Source organism: Erpetoichthys calabaricus, chromosome 16 (assembly GCF_900747795.2).
Source record: "Erpetoichthys calabaricus chromosome 16, fErpCal1.3, whole genome shotgun sequence".
NCBI lineage: Eukaryota > Metazoa > Chordata > Cladistia > Polypteriformes > Polypteridae > Erpetoichthys > Erpetoichthys calabaricus.
Window position 1 is genome coordinate 95,678,175 of NC_041409.2, and position 20,245 is coordinate 95,698,419.

Consider the following 20,245-nt stretch of genomic DNA (forward strand, 5'->3'; position numbering starts at 1 on the left):
TGCAGTAAGGAGATTGTGGGTTCACTTCCCGGGTCCTCCCTGTGTGGAGAGTGCTTTGAGTAGTGAGAAAAGTAAGCTATATAAATGTAAAGAATTATTAAAACACTGCCAATATTTTACAAAATTTTAGAGTCAAATTGTTTTTTAATCTGTGTCTTCGCCACTACGTCCATCATTATCGTTTTTTCAAGAATGAGACTAGCACTGCTTCTCTGAAGCTCTCTCTGCCAAAAAAGAGCCTGTCATTCCTTTATGAGACTAGAAAAACAAATCTGACATTCACTACTCTTCAGTGGTCTCACCAGTGCCTTTGGTTTTCTCCATCTATGCTCATCAGCTTCTATAGGTGTACAGTGGAGTCTCTCAGGCTGTGTAACACTCTGGTATGGCACCCATTCAGCTCAGGTCCACAGGCCACCACAGCTCATGATGAAGTTGGCTCTTAATATTATTGTCACACAGCTTCGTTTTGTGCAGGATAAAACACACACTGTTATAAAAAAGCTAACAGCATTACAAAAGATCTCTGCTGATCTACAAAGTGTTTTTTTTTCTCTTCTCCATTCTGAACCATCAACACTTTCAGCACTGTTGTTATGACAGTTTTTATCATTTGGTCATAAGGCTACTCAAGAGTTGTTTGTACTGACAACTATCTGAGCAGACCTGAGGTGTCTCTTATATTCAGCCTGAAATTGTATTTAACGTAGGATGTTATAGTTATTGTCTGTTTTTGACATTTTATTACTGTTACAACAGACATGCAGGTGAGAATTTCATTGCTCTATCTACATGTGACAGTAAACTTGAACTTGACCTTAAACTTAGACGAGGAAAAGCCCCACAGTTCTGGTGTCTAAGCCGCTGATGCAAGAAGAGGAAGAGCAACTGCAATGGATTTAATGTCATCTATACAGATGGAAAAATCTTTTGTATATTAGACTATATGTGAGATGCTCTTTATCTGAATGTATGGCCACAGAAGAAACAGATCAGGACATTTCTTCTGCAGAGGACTATAAATCACCACTTAGCATGCTGCCTTATATAAACTGTAGTGGCTGCGAGGCACTCAGATTCACACTGTTGTAAAATGGTGTTTTATTTATGGGACCCCAGGAACACACCAAGCCTTGACTCGGTCCATGCACACACATATAGGCAAGTAATATAGTGGTTAATTTATATAAATGAAAAAGAACATATTGAATAAACAATGAAAAAAAGGCATTTGAACAAATAATATATATACAGAAACTCACCCGAATAAACACAGCAGTGATAATTAATTAACTAAACAAAGTGTGAGATTTTTTAACTCTTTTGAGACCCTCCCCAATGGGACAAAATGCCGAAATGTGATTGGCACATCTGTCGAGGGCTGCTTGTCCATCACCGAGGCAACCGCAGGTTTACAGCGCCTCACAGGTTCACAGCACCACAGAGGCAATAGTAAGCTCACCACCTCCTCGCGGAACGCATCTGTCACCCGACAGGTGATGCAGGTGACATTATAACTTGGCCACTGACCTGATCCGGCCCTGCCTGTTTGCTGTGTCTGTGTGTAGTAGAGTGGTAGCTCCCCACTGCAATGAATAACCTTGCTTTTCCTGTTTCAAGTTGAATAAAGCTGGTTTTCCTGAAGTCCTTCGACTCAGCCATGTCTTTTGGGTGTGAGGCAGTGTGTTGCTCACTCATCACAACAGATACAAAAAAACTCCCTCAAGACAATACTCACTAAATGATAAACAGTAAACACTCACAAATTTAGTCCAAAATACAGTCCAGTTTCACAGATGTAATGGATGAAATGTCCGAAGTGAATAACCATCTGGAAAAGATGTAACGATAAGTTCTATCATGATTCTGAATATCCAATGATGATTTGTAATAGATGGAGCATGCTCAGTGAATGATGACATCCAAACCAGATGAAACCACAGGATACCAATCCAGAAAAACTGTAATCCTTAAAGTATGGGAAATTATAATCCAAAAAGAATGGCTTGCTACAGCAGTGAGAGTGAAGAAATTATATCAAAGACGATTGTGATAATCCATACTGGCTTCTTGCAGCTTTCTTTAAAATTCAGTGCCTCATTTTCTTAATCCCAACAGCCCCTGGGTGAACAGCTGAAGCTGTGTAGTGGCACGGCAGTTCCGAGGCTGCTAAGAATTGAAGTCCTGTCGTGTAGTGCTGCTACAAACTATATTTTTATTTAATATTTACACTATAAAAATATGTTGAGTTATAATAACCACAACTTTTTTTCTAACTCTTGAAACCAAACTAATGTGTATGTGAAAGCTGTCCAGTGTGAAAACAGTAAAAAGAAGAAAAAAAAATACAATATTTACATCTAAGGAACACTTCACTTATTCCATACCATTGATCACAATTGAGTTAAACTTAACCATTTTCCTAAGGCTAATTCAGAGCATCCTTGGAACTACTTACTTTAACATGGCTTTCTCAGAGCTTCATTTTAGATTAATCCTGATGCTCTGTATATTCAATTAATTATCATTATTATTCATGGTGGCTCCAAAATCCATACTGACCCCTACTCTCTCTTCTGTTCTTTTTCCGGTTTTCTGTGGTGGCAATCTGCGCCACCACCAACTGATCAAAGCACCATGATGTCTCGGCATTGATGGATTAAAGACCAGAAGTCCACATGACCGTCATCATTAAGTCCTTCCATTAGAACCCTCAAGACCATGAGGACTGATTGATGTCATTTATGTTAGGTAGAATGCCTAGAAGGGGCTGGGCGGTCTCATGGCCTGGAACCCCTGGAGATTTTATTTTTTCTCCAGCCGTCTGGAGTTTTTTTGTTTTTTCTGTCTTCCCTGGCTATCGGACCTTACTTTTATTCTATGTTAATTGGTGTTCTCTTATTTTAATTTGTATTTTGTCTTTTTTTCCTCTTTCTTCATCATGTAAAGCACTTTGAGCTACATTATTTGTATGAAATTGTGCTACATAAATAAATGTTGTTGTTGCGGTTTACTCCTCAAATATCCATCCCCATATCTAAGTATACAAGAAAGTCTAGGGGAGATGAGTCACAATTTTTTAATATTTCTTATTTGTAGCTTCAGTTTAGTTCTACTCTTAATAAACTCGATATGCATAAAATTATCATTATTTTCAGTGAATCATTATTAACCTTTACTTCTCTCTTTTTTCTTTTCTGATTCCTCCATGGTGGCGTTCTATAGCACCACCACTTGATCAAAGTCCTGCACTGTCTCAATGAAACTCATCACAAGGCCTACCGCATTGAATTTTCTAAGACAGTACAGTGGAATCTCGGTTTGCGAGCATAATTCGTTCCGGAAATGTGCTCGTAGTCCAAAGCACTCGTATATCAAAGTGAATTTCCCCATAAGAAATAATGGAAACTCAGATGATTTGTTCCACAACCCAAAACTATTCATATAAAAATGATTAATACAAAATATAAAGTAAAAATACATAAAACAAATTAACTTGCACTTTACCTTTGAAAAGAATCATGGCTGGTGTGAGTGAGTTTCTAAACTCTTGTGGGATTGCACCCAACGGGACGACACGCGGAAGAGCGTCCCAAAGCAATCGCAGTCTCCCAGCGCTGTAGCAGTTCTCTGTAAAAGCAAGTCCGAAAAGATCGCGGACATGCTATAAGCGCCTGCCGTCAATGGGTGATACAAGGAACAAGGAACGTTATAAATGCGCAGGGCCCTGCCTGACTGCTGTGTCTGTGTATAAATAACCGCGCTGTTGCTGTTTCAAGCTGAATAAAGCTGGTGTTGCTAAAGTACTGAGACTCAGCTTCGTGTTTTAGGGTGCAAGACGGGGACTCGCACGTCACAGCACAGACGTGCGCGCGAGCACACATACATACACACACACACACACACACGAGCACGCGCGCGCACACAGTCACAATGCTAATGCTGTAGTAAACACTATACGCTCGTACGGATGTTGACTATATAAGTGAGGCACGCCGACTCAGATGGAGAATAGGAGACGATTGCCTACAATCCCACAGTGAGAGAGAGAGAAGAACCATCAGCTCAGTTGTGATCACATGACGCTCAGCAGACAAACTACTCGTACTGCAAGACCTCGCTCGTTTATCAAGTGAAAATTTATTAAAAATTTTTGCTCGTCTTGCAAAACACTCGTAAACCAAGTTACTCGCAAACCGAGGTTCCACTGTACTTCCCATACTCAGTCTTGGGACCCCCATGGGGCTGCAGGTTTTTGCTCCAACCAACTTCTGTTTTTAATTTGGTTCCTAGCCTAATTAAGTGAGCTGTTACTATTTCTGCATTTTGCGGTCAATGAAGAAATTACAAAAGTAAGTGTATTAATACATTTTAATAAAAATTAAGCAATTATATGTGGAGTAATTGGGTTGAGTTGGAATTGAGTAATTAGTGGGTCTATTGTAGCAGTTGCAGCCTTCCATCATTTAATGTTGTTCACCTAAGTGTCTTCTTGGCTTGTTTTCAGTTGTCACTATTAGGATACAATGAAGGGCGCTGACTACACAGAATAAGGGAACAAATAATAGGAAAATAACAAAACAAAGTTAAGCATTCAAAGCTATAGCAAAAAATAAAAATATTTCTTATGTGAAAAACATTCTGCTATGCTTTTTTGAATGTAGAATAGAAGAAGAGAAAAAAAAAGACAAGCTAACTAAATGAGATCCGTTATTATCAAATATCAACACTTATTGTGAATCTGGTTGGAACAAAAACCTGCAGCCACAGGAGATCCCCAGGACCGAGTTTGGAAACCAGTGCTCTAAGACTCATCCTGAAAAAATAATAAAAAATGACTTAAGAACACTTATGTTAGGCAGAATGCCCATTGGGGCTGGGTGGTCTTTTGGCCTGAAACCCCTGCACATTTTGTTTTTTTTCTCCAGCTTGTAATTATTTTTTTTTTCTGTCCACCCTGGCCACATGACCTTATCATCGGGCCGTCATTTATATATTTAAGGACTTTACTTCTATTATTTCTAGTTCTTTTTTATGTAAGTGTGCATTTTTTGTTCATTTGTGTACACTATTTATTCATTATTATTCTTATCTAAATTTAATGTGTTTTTCTTGGAATGTAACTATGTCTTTGACATGTTGTAAAACACTTTGAGCTCCATCCTCTGCATGAAAATGTGCCATAGAAATAAATGTTGTTGTTGTTTTTGGTCCCCAGAGCTCCAGCACAGCAGCAGTACCTGGTGTGCCACGTCCTGTACATGTTTGACAGCTCACTCACTCCATGGTGCTTTCTTCAGCTTATTCCTTTTCTGTAGGTTGCCCTTGTTGTCTGCATTACACAGTGAATCTTCTCTGCACTGCTTCACTAAAATGGTGCCATGTTGCTCTAGAACTTCATCACCAGGTGGAAACCCGTTCTACTGCTTCACTGAAATCTTTACTGGTGTGTTCCATAAGTTTTCCTCCATGTCTCTCACAGCAACTTGCTCTAATACCCCACCCCTCAATTGCTTTGAACTTTCTTTAAGCTTTATTTTAACTATAAACTCTATTTTAACAATAAATACAAAGTTAATCCTCATTTAAAAACAGCATGACCCATACTTACAAACCAGGAGGCAGAATTCTGAGATCTTCATGCTGCACTTGTCCTCAGTCAGAAGTGAACACCACAGATACACATTTGAATAAAGTCAGCGGCTGTTTACAGTTTTTACATTTTCAGGAAATGATCACGCTGATGATCACACTGGTTAGCTTTGGATGTGTAAGGATTTCTCAATGACACCTCCTCATTTCATGCTTCCTGTTTTTAATGTTTTGAAATACACCTCAAGATGGCACAATGGGTAGTGCTGCTTTCTGCAAACTGTAAAAAATACAAATCGATTGCTGCTCAGTTCACAGATGATGTGTTCCCTGCAGCCTCTTGTGTCCTCCCACATCCTTGTGTGTGTTCTAGGTTGATGGGTGACTTTAAAAAGGGCCATCCAGTGAGAATGTGCCAGAGTGTGCCCTGTCATTGATTGGCATCCTACCCAGGGCTGTCTAATCCTGATGGCCTTGTGCTACTGTGTTTTAACTGATGGTCACTTTCAACCACATAGGCAATGTAAGTAGGTGCTGCATCTGTGCATCTGGAGACACATTTAAAATTCACAAGATATCTTCAGTTTCCTGTTTCCTGCTGCAGGTTATTTCAGTCTAAAATATTTCTACAGAATTACGAGAAGTGGCACTGCTTGTAATGACAGAAGGAAGCAAATACTTTTTTCAAATACTGTATCTCAGTCTTATCTGTAACTTTAAAGAAAAATGGTAAAATGTTTTAGGTCAGGATTATTTTTTTTTTATGATGGTCACCCAGTCACACTCCTCTTGATATACACTCATTATTTTCACCTTCTAAGATTTTTTTTCCCACAGTCTGAGAGACATACCACTAGGACCCTCATTACTGATTAACAAACGTGGATGGCAAATTTCATCAAAATAACAAAAAGAAGGATGTTTTTCATGAGATTAGGCTGTCTGTACTTATCAGAACACAGTCAAGGCTCGGAGTTCTGGAGGACAAAGAAAACGGTTTGAGTGTGGCAGACCGCTGATTGGAAAGCCCAGCAACACGGTGTGACAAAACAATACCAAATGGAGAGTGGGATGGAAAGCACAAACGTATCCTGGACTTGATTTTACTTCTATGTACAGTAAATAGAAGTTTGGTGATGCGGTCAAAAATTGTGCTGTTCAGATTCCATTCTACGATGTTCAAAATGTTGAGAAGAGCTGGTTTTAGCACAGGGTCTGTATGTGTGTGTGTGTATGGAAACCTATGTACAAAGATAACTTCTGTAAAAATTAACCTACTTTGTTCAAGCATGTTGCATCGTGTTTGTCTTGATACAGGCTCCAGGGTTATTGCTTTTGGTCCAGATCTCCATATCCTCCAAAAACACTTTAATCTACTGTAGTATTTGTTTCATTCAACCAGGATTTTTGGCAGTCTGCTCCTTTTAGTCATACGACCAGGCCTATTGAAATGCAACATTTTTGCAGGAGTAGTTTTTGAGATACATAATTCATTTAAATACACTTGTATGCACACCTGGACTAAATATGGGTGACAGCTGGACTGCACTACCAAAGCACATTCTGAATGATGAAGAAAGGAACACTTACGGACACCACAACAGCTCTCTTTATTTGGCCCAATTTATTTAGTTTCTAATTAAATATTATTCAGGTTGTTCGCTCCATTCAATTTCTTCTTCATTTCACTCTACATTTATTTGTGTATATAATCTCTCTCTATGTATAAAAGCCAAATACCACTGACTCACACATCACAAAATATTCCGAACCATGAGGATTTGGGACTTGAAATTTGGAATGGTGGTTACCCTTGGCCCATAGGTGCTTGCTAAGAAATGGTTTTAAAAATTTCATGGCCCAAGTGTGTTCTGTCTGTATATCTGTCCACTCTTCATAAGAAAATTACTTAACGGATTTAGATCTGGTTGTTTTCTTTAATTTGCTTGAACTTTCTGGTTGATTTTGCAACTTCTGTCATTGTGCTAAGTACCAGAGTTCACTTGGGGGTACCGATGTATTTATGCAAATCCAACAGAGTAGCTGTGGGCTGAGAGCAGGGGGACGGGGCCTTCTTCATTCACTCGCCAGCCTCTGTTCGAGTCGCTTTACCTCTCACCACATGTTGGAGTGCACCTTGTCCCTGCTTAGCTAGCGATGCCTGTTTGTTCAACAGACATTATCATCTACCGATTGTTAAGAAGTAACGTTTGGCGTTTTTGAGAGAGAGATCAGAGCTACGTGTGTTTTAGAGGGTAGCTGCTGATTACCAGTGATATCACAACCATGTGCTTTTCTCCCCACGTGGGGAATGCTTTCCCGTCAGAGCTGAACACGATCAGATATAGTGCCAACGCTTATTGATTTTTAAAGTTTGTCCTGTTTCATTACTATGTGGGCGAAGCCATGGGGCACAGCTAGCAGGGGCGGCTCTAGGCTTGTGGCGGCCTCTGGGCAGAGAAAGAATCGGTGGCCCCTTCGCCCGCCAATGTCAATATGGTATCTTATGCACGGCGGATGGCCACGTCCGTTGTGGACGTTATAATACTACATATAGCTTACTGCTCCGACTCTAGCGACATTAGTAAATACAGAGTACTAATTAACAAGAAACACAACGTTTTTCGGCCACATTGCCATCAGCTGTGTCGTTACTTTCTCTTTCTGTTTTATATTCAATATATATTGGCGTGGCGGCCCCTGGGATTTGGTGGCCCTGTGCAGGTGCACAGTTTGAACATAACTTAAGGCCGCCCCTGCAGCTAGTAATTATATAAGTTAATGTACTCAATTGAATAGTAATCCCCTGCATTTAGGGAGTGTAGTCTTCTAAGAATAAAGAGTCAGCTCCGTGCTTTCTTCTATAGTTCCTTTGTTTTCCAAAACCAGTCCAACCTGCACCCCTAATCCCTGCATTAGTGGATATCTACTAATGCGCTTCGGGCCCAAGATTACTGTATATTTTAAGTTTATCACAATAAATAAGATGCAAAAAGTTGAGTGAAATGAGACATAGAATGATCACTATGCCAGCAAATCACGTGTGGAGGTTGGCTGCTGAGATAAAGACACATGGTGTCCACCAGACAAGGTTAAGCAGCTCCTTAGTGAAATGTAACTTTTTAGAAAATGTAACTTATATTTATGATAGTAAATGACAAAAATGATTAATATTACAGATACAAATGAAATCCAACAAAACACTAAGCACAAAACGACAAACACAACCGACACAGTTCAGTTCCACAGATGCTGGTGGTGTAGTTATGAAATGAAATTCCCTGTGAACAGCCTTCTGAAAGTTATGTCAAGTTTTGTCCTATCATGATGCCACTTTAAGTGAAGATTTGTAATAGTTGGGAGTGCTGGACTCCTTTGGTACTGTGTCTCTTCGGAGATTCCTTGGGTACCGCTGGTTTGACTTTGTATCGAATGAGCAGTTGCTCATGGAGTCCCGAATGATGCACATTATGTGCATTTTGAGGTATAGCCCTACGGTCATGTGGCTCAATTCCCTGAGGGTGATCCAACATGCAGGATACTCATTGTTAGTGGCTGGACCAGGCCAAGGGGTCGCCCACATAACACCTGGCTGTGGCAGATAGAAGGTCATTTCCGAAGGGTGGGTCTGGACCGCGTGTCTGCCTGGGGGATTGCCAACCGGAATGCTGTTTCGCCGTGTGCTGGGTATGTCAACGCATTGTACCAGTGCATACTCCCCAACTTGACTTGACTTGGAGTGCTGCCCAGACGAAGATGTTTTCCAGCCAAGATGGAATATCATGAATAAGCAGGCACAGGATAAGAACATCAATCAAGAGAAAACTGTAATCTGATGGGTATAATTGTAATCCAATTGCGCAGTAAATCATTGACACCATCAACTGAGATCCTGTCAGTTTTTAATGTCTCACTTTTAAAACCAACTCCCTCGTCTTGTTTCAGCCAGCAGCCCTCTCGGCAACTGCTGAAGCTGCTCGATGATGCAGTGCTCCAGGGGATGCTGGGATTTGCAGTCCATTTAAAAAGTGCTGCTACAACATTGCCTACGATTTTCCACAATAGGTCACAAAACTCACAAAATAATTATCATTTATATATTGATGACAACATGTGAATAGGTGGATCTGCAGATTATAAACCTGTGAATCACAGGGGCTGACCTTTATATTTTTGTACACTACAGTCAGTTGTGTTATATTTTAAAAGATTCTGTTAAATGTTTTTTCTGCAGTATCACCAAAGTGTAATTCTCATTAAGTACTACAACGTCTATACCTTTTTGTTCCAAAACAAACAAACAAACAAAAAAAAAAATAGTGAAACTTTCCGCTACGCTGTTCAGAGTTTCGTCACAGAGCCTATGCATTAGTCAGCTTTAGTTAAAATGGCACAGAAATGTGTTACACAGACAAAATAAAATGAAACCAAGGACAAAAACACTAAAAGACCACAATACACATGACTTAAACATTAAAAACTGTAAAATAGAACAAACACAGATCGGGCACATCAAGCAACTATAGGCCAGTAACCTTAATGTGTATCACCAGTAAATTAATGGAAGGAATTATTAAGGAGAAGACTGAGAAACACCTGGCAAGAGCAGGAGTTTTACTGAAATGTCAGCATGGGTTTAGACGAGGAGGTCGTGTTTTACTAGCATGCAGGAATTCTATGAGGAAGCAACAAAAGGATACGATACAATATTATTTATCTTGACTTTCAGAAATCATTTGATAAGGTGCCACATGAGAGTTTGGGCATTGAACTAAAAGAAGTGGGAGTTCAGGGAGATGCTTTTAGATGGGTGCAGAATTGGCTCAGACACAAGAGAGTAGCAAGAGGGTGATGGTGCAAGGAACCTTAGCAGAATTAAGTGACGTTAAGAGTGGTGTTCAGCAGGGTTCAGTGCTAGGGTCGCTGCTTTTTTAACATATATAAATGATTTGGATTGGAATATAATTAGCAAGCTGGTTAAATTAGCAGATCATACCAAGCTAGGTGGACTGCCAGATAATCAAGAATCTACTGAATCATTGAAAAGGGGCTTGGAAAGCAGACAGGCTCGGGCAGATTTGTGGCAGATGAAATTTAATGTAAGTAAATGTAAGTATTACACATAAAAAGTAAAAATTTAAAATCTGAATACAAAACAGGAGGTCTGAAAATTGAAAGTACGCCTTAGGAGAAGGGTTTAGGAGTCGTAGTGGACTCAACACTATCAATTGCCAGACCGTTTTCAGAAGCCATTAAGAAGGCTACCAGAATGTTCGGTTATACAGCACCCTGATGTGTGGAGTACAAGTTCAAGGAGGTTCTGCTCAAGTTTTATAACGCATTTGGTTTCATCCGTTTATAGGAGATGGACGTCTGAAGCAGAGCTCCGCTAGCAGCGGCTTTATTTTCCCACGTATTTCATATTATTTAGAGGTATCCTGTATTTAACCCGACCAAGGAACTTCCACTACAATATACAAGCATGAGTAACAAGAAGAAAAGTCAGAAAGAACCAGAAAAGAAACTTAAAGCTGCATCAAAGTCCGGACAGACTTCCGGCCTGAGTGCAAGTGTAAGGGATGGCCTCACGGAGACTGACCTGGAACAGGCAGAAGAGTGCGCAGAATTCCTGGGACCCCGCTCCATTGTATCGTTTCCAGTCGAGAGTGAAAATGGGAGCGAAGGCGCAAGTGATATAGGTCGCGATGGATCGCCGATTTTTGAGGATCATTCGAGACTAGAAAGGGCTCTGCAGGACGTGCTCTCATCTACTCATCGCGAGCCTGTAACTGGAGCTGCATTTTCACTTGCGGAGCACGAAAGCCGAAGCGAACTGTCCGAACTGAAAGAGATGATCGCTACACTGGCCACTGCCATGGTTACGGCCATGAAGGAGCTTAAGAAAGATAACACAAATGATCTTAAGAAGGTGGCCATTGAGCTCAAGAAGGATAACAAAGATAAGGAACGTTATTTAAACGTTTTGACGTGAACTTTAAAGCTATGTTGGAGAAATTAGTGGAACACATTGAAGAAACTAATTCCAAACTGAAAAGGCTTGATGATCATATTAATGACGTTTCAGATCAGCTGGAAGACGTTAAAGCAGGGACTCACGGCTCGAGTGGAAACAGCGGAACAACTGGCATCTAACGCCGATGAAAAAGCCACAGCTGCGAACTCGGAATGCAAAAAACTTGGAGACAGACTTGCAGCCCTGGAGGATGGGTGCAGAAGGAATAATATAAGAATTGAGGGTATACCTGAGAAACGAGAAAGCTCAAGCCCAGTGAAATTTGCAGTAGAATTACTGTCTAAAATAATTGGAGATGACTTTAAACTCGACATTGAGATAGCCACGGCTTATCGCACAAAGATACCAAGCGCCTTTAAACCTAGGTCTTTTATTGTCCGCTTCGAGCGACTAAGATGTAAGCTTGATGTGATGGCACTTCTCAGACACAAGCAAGAGATTATATTCGAAAATAATCTTATTCGTATTTTTCCCGACTTCTCACCATCAACAGCTGCAAAACGCAGATCCTACATCGACATTAAAAGGATGCTACGGAAAGCCGATATCAAATACAGCCTCTTGTATCCTGCCAAACTGAAAGTGGAAGTTCAAGATCGACATTATATTTTCTTCAGCAAAGAAGAAGCTGAAAAAGAACTAAAGAAGCTGTTTCCGACACTTTTTTGAAAGTTAATAAAGAGCCGTATTCTATCAAGGCACGGGAAGGACCTATGATCTGATCTCTGGATCCATGTTTAAAGAGACTGGTATTATAACTATACATCCCTTATTTTTTTTTTTTTATTTTTTTTTTATCTGGACTTTATATGTTATATGTTTATGTTTTAATCAGAGTTATAGAGTTATAGACATGAGTGTGAAAATGTGGAAGTGATTAAAGTAGGATTTGTTTTATTTTTTTATTTTTTTTTATTTTACTATACCTTAAAGTAGACTGTTTAACTTCATACCCTTGGTTTATTGCTTGTTCTACTATTTATACAATTACCATTATACTATTACAGTAGGAATTACCAGGTTTATCCTAGACTAGTTTTTAAAATCATTCCCAGGGTTGTTTTTTTTTTTTTTTTAATCTTAATATCTTAACTTAAAAGCGCTGAAGATTATTTCAAGCTTAAATATTGTTAATGAGAACATTTTCGGCAGATAGTATTAAGAATTTAACTGCAAAAGGTATCTCTGTTTTAATTCTGTAACGCCGCTGCAGGGTGGGGTTTGTTTTGTTTTGGACGTGCTCTGTCTCTTCGTATGTCAGAGGACTGGAACATCGCGAAGTGGGATCTAGCCTCATGTGGGGAGGCATAATGGGGGGGGGGGGGGGGGGGGGGGGGGGGGGGAGAGCAGGTTATATCTAATCTATTCTTGTAATTCTTATAATTATAAATATCAATGCAACAATAGGCTAAAATGCAATAACTCATGGGGAATCTTGAAACTAAGATTAAAACTGCCATATTACCAATTACAACTATAAATGACATTAAAAACTCAGAATCAATGTCTCCATGATGGGACAGTTAACTTTGTGAGCTGGAATGTTAAAGGCCTGAATCACGAATGAAAGAGAAAGAAAGTATGCTCTCACCTAACAGGCTTAAACGCTAAAATAGTATTTCTACAGGAGACCCACTTACTAACCAAGGATCAGTTCAGATTACAAAAAGACTGGACTGGCCAAATGTTCCATTCTAGCTTTATAAAGAAAACTAGAGGGGTGGGAATTCTCATACATAGAACAGTTACATTTGTAGCATCAGAGGTAGTGTCGGACCCTGAAGGGAGATATGTGATGGTCATGGGCAACTTATATAACAGTAAAACGATTTTGATAAATGTTTATGCACCCAATGTTGATGATAAGGAATTCATGCAAAATCTATTTGCATCCATTCCCAATGTGAACACTCATAAAATTATAATGGCTGGGGACTTTAATTGTGTTTTAAATCCACTCTTAGATAGGACTCCTGTGACAGGGGGGACGACATCTAATACTGCAAAGATAATTACACAGTTTTTAAATGATCACAACTTATCAGACCCCTGGAGGTTTCTTAACCCAAACTCAAGAACATATTCGTTCTACTCACCAGTGCATTATAGCTACTCAAGAATTGATTATTTTTTTATAGATAATAATTTCCTGCCTACAATTAAATCATGCAAATATGACACAATTGTTATCTCTGACCATGCCCCTCTAGTCTTGGAGCTAAAATCATTAAGCCCCTCACACTCACCTCGCAGATGGCGTCTTAACCCTCTGTTATTGGCAGACAAGAACTGCACAGAATTTATATCCAAACAAATCAGCTTCTTCCTAGAGACAAACACGTCCACAGAGGTTTCTGCAGGAACACTCTGGGAAACTCTAAAGGCCTTCTTAAGAGGCCAGATTATTTCATATCTTTCCCATAGAAATAAATTAGAAACCAAGAAAGTGTCAGAGCTAAGAAATGAAATTACTAGAATAGATGAAGAACAAGCCAGGCGTCCAAGTGAAGCTCTTCACAGGAAAAGGCAGGCCCTGCATACAGAACTTAACATCTTAACAACTAAAGAAACTGAACAACTTATTTATAAGTCTAGACAGCATTACTATGAACACGGAGAAAAAGCTAATAAGCTTTTAGCTCAACAAATTCATAAACAAGAAGTTCACAATGCAATAATAATAATAATAATAAATTTTATTTATATTGCACTTTATATTTTAGCAATCCCAAAGTGCTACAGAGTAAAAATAGAATAATAAAAAAAAAAAAAAAAAAAAAATAATAAAATAAAAAAAAAAAAAAAAAAAAGAACAGAAGAGTCTATAAAATACTTTAACAAAATGACTTTCTAAAAAGATGAGTTTTTAGGTTTTGCTTAAAGGCCTCAGTCGACTGTGGGGCTCTCAGGTAATCAGGGAGGGCATTCCACAGCCTCGGCGCCACCGATGAAAACGCCCTGTCACCCATGCTGCTGAGCTTAGTTCTGGGGACTTGAAGTGTTAGTGAGTACAGAGCGGAGGGAACGTAAGGAGTTATGGGGGGTAAGGAGTTCCTGTAGATAAAGAGGGGCATGTCCATAAATGCACTGATGGGTAAGAAGGGAGACCTTGTACTCTATTCTGAATGAAACAGGGAGCCAGTGAAGGGTTTTCAGGATTGGGGTGATGTGATCATACTTTCGCACCCTCATCAGGATCCTGGCAGCGCTGTTCTGAATATACTGGAGTCTCTGGATACTCTTGCCAGGAATCCCAATGAGGAGTGCATTACAGTAATCCAGCCTGGAAGAGACAAAGGCATGGACGAGCTTCTCTGCATCTGCCAGGGTGAGTAATGGGCGGAGTTTGGCGATGTTCTTGAGATGGTAAAAAGATGACTTACAGAGATATTTGATGTGGGTGTCAAAATACCAGTAATCACCAACAAGAATGGAGAAGAAATCATCGACCATAATAAAATAATGCACACATTTAGAGATTACTATAAGTCTTTATATTCCACTGAGCCCAAAGAAGACAACACGCAATCTAATGCATTTCTGGATAATTCACAAATACCACAAATAGATGCTTTAAGTGCTGAGGAACTGGATAAACCTCTAACGCTAACAGAATTACTAGACGCTGTAAAGTCACTACAAAGCGGGAAATCATCAGGCCCTGATGGTTACCCCATCGAGTTTTATAAGAAATTCTCCACTCAGCTAGCTCCACTCTTATTGGCAACATTTACAGAAGCTAAAGACCACCAAATACTACCTCAAACATTTCGACAAGCATTAATCACCGTCTTTCCTAAACAAAATAAGGACTTGTTACAATGTGCATCATATAGACCAATTTCACTCCTGAATAATGATGTTAAGATACTCTCAAAAATCCTAGCTAGAAGGATGGAGAAAGTGCTGCCCTCGGTAATATCACAAGATCAAACTGGATTTATTAAAGGCCGACATCTATCTTCAAATCTCCGACGCTTGTTTAATCTATACATATTAATAAAAGGCAAAGCCCTCACTGACTCACTGACTGACTGACTGACTGATTGACTGACTGACTGACTGACTCACTCATCACTAATTCTCGAACTTCCCGTGTAGGTGGAAGGCTGAAATTTGGCAGGCTCATTCCTTACAGCTTACTTACAAAAGTTAGGCAGGTTTCATTTCGAAATTCTACGCGTAATGGTCATAACTGGAACATATTTTTTGTCCATATACTCTAATGGAGGAGGCGGAGTCACGTATCGCGTCATCACGCCTCCTACGTAATCACGTGACCTAAAAACAAGGAAGAGATTTACAGCACGAGTCAAACGCGGGAACGAAGGTAAATGACGTTAATTTTTGACTGTCTTTTAATACTGTGTAAGCATACATATTAACACATGTGCAATTAAACGTGTGCATTTACGGGGTGATTTCTCAGGCTTAAAAGCTCGCCTTTTATCAAACACGGGAACAAAGGTAACTGACGTTGTTCACTGTCTTTTAATACTGTGTAACCATACATATTAACACATGTGCAATTAAACGTGTGCATTTACGGGGTGATTTCTCAGGCTTAAAAGCTCGCCTTTTACTAAAAAGGTAAATGCAAAACTATTTTCAATCATTCTATGATCTGCTTCTCACAACTGAAGGCACCGTGGCTGATGGTAAATGACGTTAATTTTTGAGTGTCTTTTAATACTGTGTAAGCATACATATTAACACGTGCAATTAAACGTGTGTATTTACGGGGTGATTTCTCAGGCTTAAAAGCTCGCCTTTTATCAAACGCGGGAACAAAGGTAAATCACGTTCTTCACTGTCTTTTAATACTGTGTAACGATACATATTAACACATGTGCAATTAAACGTGTGCATTTACGGGGTGATTTCTCAGGCTTAAAAGCTCGCCTTTTACTAAAAAGGTAAATGCAAAACTATTTTCAATCATTCTATGATCTGCTTCTCACAACTGAAGGCACCGTGGCTGATGTTACGTCACTTGCTGTCCGACCATAACCATTACCTGCTAGGTAACCGGACACTCACTTCACTCCCTTTCGGGAATCGAACCTCTGAGGTTTTCTTTTGTTCTTAATTAAAATTTAAAAGCAATACTTCACCGCTGCTAAGCCCCTCTAGCGCTGATGTCCGAGGTTCGATTACCGTAAGCAAGTGCAGTGAGTGTGTAATTACATTCACGGCATTCGTAGTCTGATTCACAATCTGATTGTATGGGTGGTTACTTCCAGGTAATGCTTATACTTGGCCACCAACTCAGGTCAAAGTGATCACTCGAGTAAAGGCAGCTTCACAAAAAAACTGATCCTTAACAAACTGTTATTAGTATATTTTCCCTCAATTTAAAAACGTTTTATTTTCTTCTTAATAAAAATTTAAAAGCGGTACTTCGCCGGTGCGAAGCGCGTGGATTTGACCGACTGACACATACAGACATATTCATGAGTGCAGGTACTTCGGAAAGAAAGCACCGTGTAAACCTAAAGTTTAAATTAAGTTCATAGACCTACAAAAGGTTGCCATTCATTTGAGGCAAGATTGCTTTTCTTCTGTACAACTATACGTTGCATTCTCAAGAGTGTGCTTGCACGGCTTCAGATATATATATTTATATATATATATATATATATATATATATATATATATATATATATATATATGTATATATATATATATATGTATGTCTATATATAAATATGTAAGCTTATAAGTACTGCCTTACTTCTCTTTAAGAAAGGAAGATGTAATGATACTTGATTTAAACGATTCCATGTCTTCCTGGGTTTGCGTAGCTTATTGTCTAAAAAGGAGAAACCCTCATTTATAAAACTTTGCTGCAGATGACTTAGCTTATTGTCAATATCTTTACACGTTTTTTTAAGACTTATTGACTGAAACGGGCTTTCACGAAAAAAGTTAGGGCTTTGCTACAGGATACACCCTCCACAAGTTAAGCAAGTAAAAATAAAATATATATTTCTGTTTTATTTAAACCTTTTAAGTTCGTATGCATAGCCCCATTTGGCTGTTTCATTTTTTTTTTTCTTTCTTCAGTAATATTTAATCTCCTTAAAGAAAAAGAACATATCCATTTTACTTTTTTTGTATCTCTTTAGTAATATTTTAGTGTAAAAGATAACCAGTATTTAAACCTTTTATGTTACTTTATACATTTATTTTACACAATGTTGAAAAATTAATAAGAAAGCCACATATTTTGGCAGCTGCTGCTTTCATTTTCAATGAAATGAAAAAAGCTCTCCAAGAGAAAACGTCAATGAAGAAGAAACAGTTTGCACTATCTAAAAATCAGAAACCCTCATTTATAAAAGTTTGCTAAAGATGACTTAACTGAAAATAAATGAATAGTTCCTATGTGTATAAAACATATTTATCTATTTTACTTATGCCTTTATTCCACCAACTTACAACATCTGAGGTACAATTTGTTACATTACTTTTGTTTTTTGCAGCACAGGCAGGTGAAGTGACTTCCTCAGGGTCACACAGTGGTGTCAGTACCATGATTTGAACTGACAAGCTCTGGGTTTGCTGAAATATTACTGAAGAAAGAAAAAAAATGAAAACGGGCAAATGGGGCTATGCATACAGATGTCCATCCGTCCATTATCCAACCTGCTATATCCTAAATACAGGAGCCACTAAGTAGATATGTATATATACAGTATATATATATATATATATATATATATATATATGTATATATATATACAGTTTATATATGTGAATGTATGTATGTATATATGTATGTCTATATATATATATATATATATATGTAGATATGTAAATTTGTATATGTATATATATATGTTTATATGGATGTGTATATGTGTATATACGTATGTATATGTAGATATGTGTATATGTAGATATGTATATGTATATATATGTTTATGTGTGTGTGTGTGTGTATTATTATATATATAAAAGACAGCAAACACTCATAACAATGACAACACAATTACATTGACAATCATGTTACGTTATTTTTAAAATGTTTCCTTTTCTTTTTCATAACCTCTTTAACACACTACTTCTCCGCTGCGAAGCGCGGGTATTTTGCTATTTATCTATATATATAAAGGAGAGTTGGGATCCGAGAGACTGTGTTTGTGGAGGGATGGAGAGTTAAGGCGGGTGTTGGAGTCACGTGATCATCTCCCCTCCCATTCACCTCATTTCATTCACTTCATTTCGCTCCAAGCTGAGCTCCGCAGTTGGCGCGGTCTTGCTGTTCTTGATTTGCTTTTCACATGGCCAAGTATACGTTGCATGCTCAAGAGTAAGCTCAGCGCAGAACTTGGTCATATTACAACCGGACGGGCGAACTGACAACATGGTATACAAAGAGATCCTTAACAAATAATTATTGGTATAATTTCCCTCAGTTTATTATTTAAAATTTTAAAGCAGTACTTCGCCGCTGCGAAGCGCGGGTATTTTGCTATATATATATATATATATATATGTGAATGTATGTATGTATATATGTATGTCTATATTTATATCTATATATATATATATATATATATATATATATATATATATATATATATATATATATATATATATATATATGTAGATATGTAAATTTGTATATGTATATATATATATATATATATATATATATATATATATGTATATGTGGATGTGTGTATGTATATATATGTATATATAGATATGTGTATATGTAGATATGTATATATATGTATATATGTTTATGTATATATATGATTACATAACCTCTTTAACACACTACTTCTCCGCTGCAAAGCGTGGGTATTTTGCTATATGTATATATATATATATATGTGTCTGTATGTGTATATATATATATTTATATATATATATATATATATATATATATATATATATATATATATATATATATATATATATGTGTGTGTATGTATGTATGTGTGTATATGTATATATGTTTATGTATATATATGTTTACATAACCTCTTTAACACACTACTTCTCCACTGCGAAGCGTGGATATTTTGCTAGTGTTATATATTCACCAGCAAAATCAAACACCCCAGAGATATTACTATCATTAGACGCAGAAAAGGCATTTGATATGATCGAATGGAATTACCTTTTCACTGCATTGGAGAAATTTGGGTTTGGCCCGAATATTTGTGCTTGGATCAAACTACTGTATACCAGTCCAGAAGCTTCAGTTTGTATTAATAACATTTGCTCAGACTACTTTAAACTAGAACGTGGTACCAGACAAGGATGTCCCTTGTCGCCACTGTTGTTTGCAATCGCTATTGAACCACTGGCGGTTCACTGCCGAAATTCTTATCAGATAAAGGGGATTGTCAGAGAAGGACTGGAACAGAAAATTTCTCTATATGCAGATGATATGGTCTTATATATATCGGACCCAGAAAACACTGTCCCTGCTGTTTTAACAGCACTAACAGAATTTCAAAAGATATCTGGTCTTAGAATTAATCTGAAAAAAAGTATACTCTTTCCAGTGAATTCACAAGCATATAATATTAGATTAGACACCCTACCTTTTACCATAGCAGATCAGTTTAAATACCTAGGGGTAAATATCACAAGTAAACA

At 38.1% G+C, this 20,245-nt stretch overlaps 1 protein-coding gene across 1 annotated transcript in view; it reads right to left on the reverse strand.

Moving 5' to 3' along the window:
- Positions 1-5,795, reverse strand: part of LOC114642592 (immunoglobulin superfamily member 1-like) — a 253,600-nt gene extending 247,805 nt beyond the window's left edge. Inside the window, exon 1 of the mRNA XM_051919754.1 lies at positions 5,612-5,795. Coding sequence (XP_051775714.1) covers positions 5,612-5,642 — 31 coding nt within the window. The 5' untranslated portion in view covers positions 5,643-5,795. The remainder of the gene's footprint in view (positions 1-5,611) is intronic.
- Positions 5,796-20,245: the final 14,450 nt, after the last annotated feature.